We start from the raw sequence: 12,150 nt of genomic DNA, 5'->3' as shown, positions 1-12,150 counted from the left end.
AATATGGAGATTTCTCATGGAAGACCTTAGAACCCTATGGAATTGTAGGAAAATTTTTAGAAGATTCTAGCTATGTAGAATATTTTAGAGAAAAGACTTGTAAATAATAAGGGTCTTGTGTAATAATTATTATTTACTCACTAGCCCCTATGAAACTAGTATACAAAGGGGGTTATTCATTTGTAACTCATCAAGCAAAATAATCAAGTTCTCTCTAATACAAAAGCTTCCTTTGACAAATTTCTCTTGTCTTTCTTATCTAACATTGCCTTAGCGATCTTGAATATAGTATTTTAGGATGACTTGGCATAGCAAGATCGTGACCGAGTTGTGCAAGATCGTGACCGAGTTGTCAAGTGCTACACGTGCGCTTAGTTCAAGATTAAGGACGTGACAACGTGGTATCAGAGCAAAGGTTGCAACTAAGGGAATGACGAACGACAGAGAAATTAATGCTGCCAATACCCAAGCCAACGTCATCCAGGATGATATTGGCAAGACGAGCTATAACAAAAAGAGGAATACCACCAACAAGATCCAGGAGGTGCTGCCCAAGATTATGCCAAACGAGGGGCTTACATTCCAAGAACCATCTGTCACTAAGGTGAGCGAGGATAAAGTGGAGGTCCTGCCAGAGGACGTCTCGCTCGGTAAAGAGTGGGTGATGAAGGTGAATGAGGGAATGGACACCGTCAAGATCTTTGGCCAATAGTTGGGGAAGGTAGAAGACACCCTTAGCATTCTTGAGGGACACACTCTTGAGGAGATTGAGAGTATCCAAAATGACTTGGAGGGACGTACACAGAATAACATGGAGCTAAGGCAAACCATCTCAGCCTTGGAATGCAGACTCATGGAGGCCTTGAGTACTATCGATGCTATGAAGGAAAAGATAGAATTACTCGAGGAACATGTCAATGATGGAGTAACCGAGGCAGATAATAATGTTATTGTGACAAGGGAGGCCAAGATCGAGGCTCCTAAACTGCCGGTGTTTAAAGGTGTTCGAGATGCACAAGAAGTGGAGAATTTCCTTTGTCACTTGGAGAACTACTTCAGGCACGTCAAAGTGAAAGACAACGAGGCCAAGTTCAACACTATTGTGTTGTACCTCTCAGAGATTTCAGCGTTGTGGTGGCGTAGAAAGTGTGTTGACATTGAGAAGGGGCTATGCAAGATTGAGACGTGGGAGCAGTTTAAGAAGGAGTTGAAGAAGCAATTCTACCCGGTGAATGTGGTGTATAAGGCTAGGCGGAAGCTAAGGGAGCTCCGACATACGGCCACAATTCGGGAGTATGTGCGTGAGTTCACTACTTTAATGCTGCAAATTCCGTCATTGTCCGAGGGAGATTCCCTCTTCTACTTCATATATGGGTTGCAAAATTGGGCAAAACAGGAGTTAAGAAGACATCAAGTAGCCAACATGGACGAGGCCATAGTGGTAGCCGAGTCACTCGTTGGCTTCAAGATGGATCCTACCTATTCCAAAGAAGGTAATACCGAGGGGGGTGAGGAAGACCATGACAAGGACAATGGGAAAGGCATAGCCGAGGTATACAAGGGCAATGGCAAGGGTCGGCCATCCCATAACAGACATGGGTCCAAGAGAAACGGCAAGGGGCAGAAAAACAACAGCGAGTACGTGCCTAAAGGAGGGTGCTACTTCTGTAAAGGATCACATCCGGCAGATGAATGCCTAGATTTGGGGAGGCTTGCAATGATCGGGAACTTTGCTCAAGCACACAAGGGTGACACAAGGGTGACCAGTTGTATTGAGGGGATGCGATTGGAATCTAAGCCGAAAGTAGAGGATTCCAAAGCCTATCTTGGCACCATACAACTGGAGCATGGTGGCAGCAAGAAAAGTTGGGCAGACATAGTTGAAGAGGATGGCGAGTTACAAAGTGATGGCACGCTATCAGACTTAGACGAAGCACCAAGCAGAGGGGTCAAATTTTCCAATAAAGCTGTGACCACGGAGGGAAGCAAAATAGGGAGTGGAAGCATGTACCCGATGCTTGAGAAGCTGCTAGACTTGGTCAAGTCATGGGGAAATTCAGGCCAATAGAAAGGAGAGGCATGTGATGGGCAGAGGATCGAGGCCATCATTCCTAGTCGTCCAAAGTACAAACAGGGTAAGAAGAAAGGTGACTAGTACCTTGTGACATGGGAAGACGAACCGCTTCATATAGCATCATGGCTAATAGACAAACACCAAGGTGAGGTGCGCGCGTACGTGTTGATGCTTTGTGCCGAGGGCGGGACAAAATTGGGTGGGGGAGAGTGTCATGACCCACCACATCATCATGTTACGTAGGTGCCATTTGTCATATATTAATGCCATGTGGAAGCTTACATATGAAATAGACTAGCACATGTGGGAAGGTTCTAGAGAAATATGGAGATTTCTCATGGAAGACCTTAGAACCCTATGGAATTGCTAGGAAAGTCCTTAGAAGATTCTAGTTATGTAGAATATTCTAGAGAAGAGACTTACTTGTAAATAATAAAGGCCTTGTATAATAATTATTATTTACTCACTAGCCCCTATGAAACTAGTATATAAAGGGGGTTATTCATTTGTAACTCATCAAGAAAAATAATCAAGTTCTCTCTAATACAAAAGCTTTCTTTAGCAAATTTCTCTTGTCTTTCTTATCTAACATTCCCTTAGTGATCTTGAGTATAGTATTTTAGGCTGACTTGGCATAGCAAGATCGTGACCGAGTTATGCAAGATCATGAGCGAGGTGTCAAGTGTCGCACGTGCGCTTAGTTCAAGATTAAGGACTTGACAATGTGCTCAACAAAATTCCAAGGCCTGGGGCTATTTTAACATATCTAACTACACGCAGTGTTGCATCCCAATGAGACTGTTTGGGATGTTGCATGAATTGTCTGAGTACCTGTACTGCTAAGCTAAGGTCTCGTCTGGTGATGGTTAAGTAAAATAGCTTCCCAATGAGCCATTGATAGCTCCCAAAATCTTCCAATTCTTCATCTCCGATGACCCCTATATGCTTGTCATAGTTGATAGTGGTTAATTTCTGATTTAATTCAATAGGAGTAGAGATTGGCTTGGCTACTGCAAGCCCAACTTCTGAGATCAACTGGAGAGCATATTTCCTCTTTATGAGTAGTATCCCTTCCTTTGATCTCAGAACTTCAATGCCAAGGAAATATTGAAGTTCTCCTAATCTTTCACCTTAAAGGAACTGTGTAGGGTCTGTTTGGCTTCTTCTATCAGTTATATATTGCTGCCAGTAATGAGCAAATTATCCACATATACTAGGATGGTGACAATGTGTGGGCATGTCTTCTTGGTGAAGTGGGAATGATCATGAGCACTCTAAGAGTAACCTCCCTCCAATAAAGCTTTAGTCATCTTAATGTTCCACGGCCTTGAGGCCTGCTTGAGGCCATATAGTGATTTTAGTAGTTTGCACACTTTGTGCTCCCCTTGTTTCTGGAAACCTTGATGCAATTCCGTATAAACTTCTTCATAAATATCTCCTTGCAAAAATGCATTATTTACATCCATTTGAAATAACGTTCATCCTTTTGAGGTTGCAATGTTGATGATTATCCTCACAGTGATCATTTTGTTCACTAGTGAGAAGGTCTCATGATTGTCCAAACCTTCCTATTAAGTGTAACCATTTGCCACTAGTCTAGCTTTATATCTCTCTATCCCCCCCCCTCCCCCCATTTGCTCTATATTTTATCTTAAATACCCATTTGGACCCTATTGCTCTTTTGCCGACAAACAAGTCAACCACCTCCCAAGTAGCATTGTCTTCAAGTGCCTTAATCTCTTGTGACATTGCCTCTATCCAATTCTTGTCTTGGCAGGCTTCCTTAAAGGACTTTGATTCAATTTCAACTGAAAACATTCCCAAATAAGCTTGGTAGTTGTCTGACAAATATGTGTAAGAAACATAATTTGAAATGCAATGTGGGTTGTTCTGTGAGATGAATATTATAATATTGTCTTTAGCCAAATGGAGGGTCTTAAAACTTTACTGGACTTCCTGATATGTAACTCATCTTCAAGGCCCTATTCCACAAGTGATTGACCTGTGTCTGATTTTGCCTCAACTGGTGCTGCAGACTGTTGAATGTCCCTCTACCATCAGAATTTTGCTTCATCACGAGGAGAATGAACTATTTGTTCAGGTAGGTGATCATATGTGACAACTGGAGGTGCCTCACTTGGAAAGTGATCTATTTTTGCTAGTTTACTATCCAACATTTCATATGGACACTTGCTTTGCAACACTCTTGTGGGCAGTTTGTTTATCAAATAGGAAGTTGTTCTAACACAGTTACCACAAAATCTTATTGGCACTAAGCTTTGAAACTTTAGTGCCCTTTTCACCTCCAGTATGTGCCTTTGTTTTCTTTCAACTGTTTCATTCTGTTGAGGAGTGTATGGTCAGCTATACTGATGTATAATTCCTAGAGATGTTAACAAATCATTATATTGAGAGTTAAAGTATTCAGTACCATTGTCTGATCTCAACACTTTTACAGTGACACCAAATTAATTTTGTATCATTGCAACAAAGTTTATTATTACAATCAACACTTCACATTTTGACTGAATCAAATATACCCAAGTATACCTACTGTAGTCATCAATAATGGTAACAAAATAGTGCTTCCTATCATATGTAGGAACTTTGTGAGGTCCCCAAATATCTAAGTGAATAAGCTAAAAGCTACTAGTATAACTAGTACTACTTAGAGGAAACTTTAACCTACATTGTCTAGCTAATGGACACACTTGGCAATTCTCTTGCACCTGCATATCCATCTTATTCTTCAATTATGGAATGTGTTTCATTGACTTTAGTGAAGCATGTCCTAGCCTCAAGTTCCAAAGTTCAGTTTCTGTACTCTTTTTCATGAAAACTCATGTTGCTGCTACTGTTATATTTTCTTTCAACAAGTATAATCCATTGTTCTCTCTACCAATCCCCATCGCACCTTCCACTGTAAAGATCTTGAAACATACAGAAATCAGGAAAGAATGTGACATAGCAACAGAGATCCCTTGTGAGTTTTGATACTGAGAGCACGTTGAATTTTAAAATCTGGCACATATAAGATATTTGTTACTGTCTTACTCCTAATATGAATGCCTCTCCTGTGTGAGTTATTTGTGATTTATTTCCTATAGATAGTTGTACTCCATGTCTCCATTGATCAGCTGCCTTCTTTATATTGTTTAGGATGCCCTTACAATATATAACATGGTGTGTTGTTCCTGTATCTATTACTCAATCACACATACTTGCATTGGATAATATAGAGACTATACCTGCCAAGTTAGTAGACCATTTTGCAGTTGTTGGTTTTGACAACAGTTTGACTAACTATTGGTATTGCTCTTCTGTGAAGAACTGTCCATCTCTTTGCACCTACACTGTTCCTGATTTCCCTTCCTCGCTATTTGTATTCACACTGTTGGCATATGCCTTTCCTCTTCCAGGCCGACTCTTCCTTTTACTTTTGAAGTCAGTTGGATAATTAATTATATTTTGAAGCAATTCTCCTTAAGGTGCCATTTATATCCACAATGCTCACAAATAAGGCCTGCCTTTTTAGCTTTAAAGTCCTGACCTCTTCTTGATAGCATAGTAAGTGATTCCCTTTGTATATCAACAACACCTAAAGCCTACCTATTACTGCTAAAAGAAGCAGTAACGAGGGATCAATTAAGATTGCTTCAAATTGGACATAATCTTTGATTTTTCTCATGTTATTCTAGTGTATGCATACAAAATAATCTTTGACTTTCTTCCTGAGTAACTATTGCATATGCTTCATTAACAGTCACAACATGTCTCTTAGCCAACACATTACTCCTTATGTTATTGTAACTTTCATTCAGTCCTATAAGGAACGGTAGCAAATGTTGTGATTTCATATTATTCATCCGAGGGTCTAGATTCTTCACAATCATATGAAGATAGTGGTGCTAACACATCAAGTTCATCCCACAAGTCCTTCATTTTAGAGAAATAGCTAGTGGCAGAGTCAGTACATTGCCTTAAAGTTGCTATGGCTCTCAAACGGTGATAGATCCTTGTTAAGTTCGACCGATCAAACCTCTCCTGGAAATCATTCCAAACTTTCCTCGCATTTGAGGCCTAAATAATACTTGGCATCAATTTACTCGATACAATACTCCCAATCCATGACAAGACGATCGCATTGCATTTTTCCTATTGCTTTGCCAATTCACCTTTGTACGTATTTTTTACACAAGTTTTGTCCACAAACCCTAGCTTACTCTTTCCCTAGAGTGTCAATTTCATCGTTCTGCTCCACAGAGCGTAATTTTCTGTCCCTGTGAGTTTGAGCGGTACTAAGACGAGACCTGGAGCATTTGAGGGTTGTAAAAACAGTGGATAATTGTGATTTGGTGAGGCGACTTCGTTTCCTGCTATGACTGACTAAATCTCAGTTTCGTCGGAGCTCCGATCTTCTGAATTTCGGCTGAAACTCGTGAATTCACGATCGCCGCCCTGATACCATGATAAAATCAGTTGAATGCACTGACTAATCTAACATGCAATTGATCGAAAGAAAGGAATTAAGGAAGAAGAAATGAAGAGAAGCAGGGAGGTGAAGAAGACTAGTCTGGTAATACTCATTAACTGAAAATTAGATACACGTGAGTGGGTATTTATAGACCCAACTTCTAACCACCTTTAACTAACCAACACTTGACTACTTAACTTTCTAATATTAACATATGAGTCCCTCAACTTATTATGAGTGCAAGCTAGTCTATACAACAATGGAGAGCAAAGAAGAGGATTTGAAGAGCACTACAAGGATGTAATTGTTGTGCAATGAACAACTGCCTCAACTCTCAAAGCAATTTACACATATTCGTCAATTAATAACACACAAAATGGGACTCACGTCTCACGAGATTAAGGAAATTTTTTAGAGTTTCATCAAAGATAGTTTAATTACTACGTACTAATTAATTTTGAAGTCACTCGACGAGTCTTTTTTCTTTCGCACACAAACACATATATTTACCAAGACTTAACACACCATCAAAATTATTCAAGAAAATAGAAAGTAGAAAATTAGGAAAAGGTAGCAACAAAGGGATATCTAGCCTCGGGGCGGAGCTAGAGTATTACCTATGGATTCGGACGAATTCAGTAGCAACAAAGAAAAGTCATTAAATACGTATAAATATTTAATTACAAACTCAATAATTAAGATATGCTATGGATTCAATGATAAGTTAAGAACTCATAAATTTTAAATCTTGACTTTGACTCTTCAGACTAGCCTATGATTTACAGTAGGGAACGTAGAGAAGGCTTTAGAGCAGAAAAAACAGCAAACCAGCCTTGCTGAGAAGGATGAATGACATCCCAAAAGAATGAAAGCTCTGGATTTCGACATAAGACGTAATTTTTCCTCATTCCCTTCTTGTCTCCACATGAATATTCACTGCTCGTTCCCGAGCAACATGGTTTCAGTGGTTTCTCAAAGTTTGAATTTCCTAATATATAAAAAATTGAATCATATACATGTCATATGGGAAGAAAAGAAAATGAAAGAGAGATTAGAAAATAAAAAATTCCTCCGTATAAAATTTTTACTGCCCATAATTTAAACAATAGACAATTTAAAAACACTTAAATGAAAAGGAAAAAAAAGATTTAAAACTTCCGTTTAATATAAAAATCTAGGCTGGCACCATATATACGTGAAATTAACCCAAAAAAACTCGAAATATCTTCAATGATTTAAATGGTGTAATATACATTTAATGCATATATTACCTGGATGGTTTTGCTGTATGTCCAAGGCAGAAATGAAGGCATTGTAGATATCAAGAATGACGAAAACTGGTTTACCAGTTTGATTATTGAGCTTCTCTATAGTTTGATGCAGAATTTCATTGTGAAATATTGAGAGAGAATTTGCAGAATCACTGCAATTCTCATAAGAAGAAGCAGCAGTCATTCTTGGCAAACATCCTATGGGTTCCATTGCTGTGATGCCAATTTTAGAAACTCCTAATCCATGTATGCGTCTAAGGTTCAATTCAAGTTGACTTATTATTGATTTAGTTATATCGCCCAAGTCCTGCACACACAAAAAATATGTAAATTACAAATGTTTTATTGATATTTTAGTTTTAGCAATAATTAATTCCAATAAAATAATGGATTGTTTATAGGAGAATAGGTTTCAAACCAAAAAAAAAAAAGGTGTGCATAACAAGGGAGTGTTTTATTCCCAACGTGGAACTTTCTTGTACAAATTTGGATTAGTCGAGTCCTAAAGCGGGTACCAATACTAGGCTAGAAACAAAAAAAAACGTGATATATAAGGAGTAGTAGTTCTACCATTATATTACATTCCTCGTGAATCAGCAAACTTAAATATGTTTGACACAATCTTGATAGAAGTCAAAGGTTGATGGGTTCCCAAAACAATATGTTAGAACCTATACAAATCCTCGAACAAACGAAAAGAAGAATGAAAAGTGAAAGTTTACTTGTAACTTTTAACTTATAACATTAAACAAAATAATCTAAATCAAGCTCTCGCGCAAGGTATAAATGTTTCATATTGAAAACATTTTAGAGTTACTAATCCCCCGGTCCATGTAACATTAAGCCGCTACATTTAATAAATTTAATCATCAAATATGTCTAAACAATCAATTAAATCTCTTTTATTACATGTCTTAGTTAATTAACGCTCCACTAATTAGAATCATATAAGGGTAGATTCTGACAAATATAATATATGACTTTTTTTTTAAACGTCAAATATTTTAAAACAAATTCTGTAAGGACTAATATTTGGGATGGGAAACTAATAAATGGAGTATAAAGAAATATACAGAACAATTTCTCATCAAACAGTAATGAGATCAAGAGCAATAAAACTTACTCACACTAGGTGTTGACACCAAGCCAATCAGAGGCGGATCCAGGTTTTCAAGAGGATGAATGCACTATTGTGAAAAGATGGATCTAAAATTTATATTTGACTGGTCTAACTTTAGTCTCTTACCATAACCTACTATACTTTTAAAATTATAGGTTCAAAATTATATTCTTTTTGAAATTTTAGTAATTTTCACGTATATATTTTTAGAGTGAGATCTGAACTGCCAATTTTATTTTTTTTTAATTATTTTTTAAACCCCTCCCAAATTAGGAGGATCTATAGTGTTTCCACACTTTCACTCCATCGTGACTCGAATCCAGGACCTAACGGTCGTAGGTGGAGGTGCTTTTACCAACTGAGCAAGCCTCACAAACTGCCAATTTCAATTGTAGAGGTGCACTCAATAATAATTGCACTGAGCATGAGTTCACGCACATATATTTAAATAATTTTGAGAAAATATAATATTGTGATGCATGATTTAGGAAGAGGAATATGAGTTCACGTGAACCCATATCCCTCTCCTTGGAAATGCCTCTGGTCACAGTGTGTTGGAGCAAATGCTTACACATACATTTTTATCACTTAACTATGGTTAATTAGGAGTATATATTATCACCTCATTAATTAATTAATCATGATAAATTAATACGATATGGTGAAAATACTGAATATGAATAAGTATTTACCACAATTAACATCTAATCAATATAATTTTCTTCCCTAACCAAGACATTGTTGCTTCACCATTAATTATGAAGACACTTGTTAGCTAGCAAAATCAAGAATATATACGAAGTCCATATATATATATATACTGATCACCAAACAGTGCTTGTGATATATAGGTAAGGTTAGTTTAACAACTTACGTCCATATTGTTGCCATTTTTGGTCAAGAAAGTAGCATAATCATTGCCTGCCACAGACACAAGAGCAATGGAGGAACTCATTTCCTTTTTTGTATACACCTCTTCTTCTTGAATTAGTTGCTGAAAATAATTTATTTGTGTTGTCATATTTGGTTGGTTAACAAAAGTGTTGAATACACCTGTGCCTCCATATGCAAAATTCACTCCATCTTTTACTGATGATTTCCCATCAGATCCCTTCTTAGTATAAGGTAAAGGTGATCTTATGCCAAGGAATGAAGCTGCATTTAGAAAGTGATCAGCAACGTATTTAATTAGCTTAAATTATGATATCCCAAAGGAAATAAATGAAATTTTAAAAAAAGTCATGGTAATAGTGGAGGACAAATGAAGAAAATAATTAAAAGTAATATTGATAATTTAATATCCGCGTTTAAAAAATCATGTTCTATTACTATATATTATATCCAAGCCTACAAAGTAAGGAAGTTTTCTATTAAATTCGGAAAGATCAGAGCATAATGTTTTTTCCTAAGCTGCCTTTTGAGAATCCTGTGCCTGGAAAAAGTACATTTCAGCTGAATATGCATTAATAATTAAATTCTTTGACATGCATTTTCGAAGTTCATTCATCCATTTATTCTAGAATTGAATTATTTTCAAATATAAAAATATGTCACTCTTAGAATATATTCAATAACAGTATAATGTCACATAAATTGAATAAGGATATATTGTAATAAGAAAAAAATTATCCACAATCATATTTACATCAATTTGATAAATAAATGAGATGAGCTATCACTAAAGTTTAGTTAGTTAATATATATTTTCACCTCAATTGATCATATAAACACGTAAATAATTGTGATTTGGTACAACTACCGCATGCAAGAAAATGTACTTAGTTAGTTAATATACATTTTCACCTCAATTGATCATATAAAACGTAAATTACTATGATTTGGTATAATCACTGTGTGAAAAAAAATGTATTGCCCAAAAGAAAAAGAAAAAAAAGAAGAGAAAAAGGATAATTAGAAGTATCTCTAAATTGATTTTGTTTGATAAGCTTGATAGAGGGAAAATACCAATAAAATCAGTGAGAACGAGGCCGTCGGAAAATCTGCCAGAAGGAGAACCAGGGTAAGTGAGACCATAAGGTTCTTTCCAAGAACTAGACATTGATGTTGGCCAATTCCCTGTATCTACGTACGAGTCTCCGAAAACAAACAGCTTATGTTTCCCATTGTGTCTTTTGACAGTATCAACCTTCAGATCAAACATGTCCACTGCAACCAAGTAAAAGAGCAACATCGGAAAAATTATGTTTGGGAAAGGTACGTAGGTGGAAATGATGGGGATTAAGATTTTAAACGCTACATTATGGGTTCTAAGTTTGAGTGATTAAATTCTGAAATATATATCTAACCCTATCTATATAGTCAAAAGTATTAGGTTTTGCCAAACTCACGAACCCGAGTTTATAATTGATGCAAACATATTATATATATATATATATATATATATATATATATATATATATATATATATATATATATATATATATATATATATATATATAGTTGGATGTAGTTGCGGATCCAACATAGACTTAATGGTACGTAAGTTCTGAAATGTATATCTAACTATATATATATATATATATAAAAATGATTAACCTGCCGGAAAAATGGTCATGTAAGTGAAGAGACATAAGCACCAGATGAAGCAAGCTTTGTTTTCCATTTGGGTTTTGGGTTGTGTGGTGGTGGGGGGGGGGGGGAGATGGAAACTGTTTGTGGAAGTGTTAAACGTTAAAGATCATAACATGTAAGGCAACAAGAATAAAATGAGATACGTATATATATAGAGGGTCCTTTCTTTGAGATGTTACGTGTAACAAAATTACAAACTTAGCGTGAGACTAGGGTTAATTATATTTCCTAGCTCCCTCGCTGGTTCAAAAGCAAACAGAAGTTTTCCATATTTCCTTCATTAGTTAGTCCAACATTTACTTATTTTAGAAAATCCCAATTAACCTTCTAAACTAACCATATCTTCTTTCTCTGGTCATTCTTTCAAGAAACCTTGATATACCTATTTACGAGAGAAAATGGGACACCCTAGTCTCTCAAACTAATCAAGTCCTATTTTTTTCCCCACTTTTTTCTTCTTGGTTATGCTTAAACAGGTTCACAATTAACGAAACGTTGCAACATTAAGCCGAGTTGGCATTTACAAGGGCAACATTTTAAACGAAAAAGGAATGAACAAGAAAGAAAAGTATGTTAATTATTCTACAATTTGGACACGAGAATATATAGCAATGCATCA

The 12,150-nt window shown here is 36.5% G+C and overlaps 1 protein-coding gene across 1 annotated transcript; it reads right to left on the bottom strand.

The window, feature by feature from the left end:
- Nucleotides 1-5,947: 5,947 nt before the first annotated feature.
- On the bottom strand, nt 5,948-11,601 carry LOC107780797 (GDSL esterase/lipase At5g03610-like). Its single transcript, XM_016601373.2, has 5 exons — nt 11,496-11,601; nt 10,905-11,105; nt 9,814-10,094; nt 7,820-8,126; nt 5,948-7,536 (listed from the first exon to the last, which is right to left on the bottom strand). The coding sequence occupies exons 1-5, from the start codon at nt 11,560-11,562 to the stop codon at nt 7,328-7,330; spliced, it is 1,065 nt and encodes a 354-aa protein (XP_016456859.1). The 5' UTR covers nt 11,563-11,601; the 3' UTR covers nt 5,948-7,327.
- Nucleotides 11,602-12,150: the final 549 nt, after the last annotated feature.

The sequence above is a fragment of the Nicotiana tabacum genome, chromosome 13 (genome assembly GCF_000715075.1).
Source record: "Nicotiana tabacum cultivar K326 chromosome 13, ASM71507v2, whole genome shotgun sequence".
NCBI classification, from domain to species: Eukaryota; Viridiplantae; Streptophyta; class Magnoliopsida; order Solanales; family Solanaceae; genus Nicotiana; species Nicotiana tabacum.
Note: the sequence above shows the minus strand (reverse complement) of the source record. Positions and strands in the feature narration are given on the sequence as shown.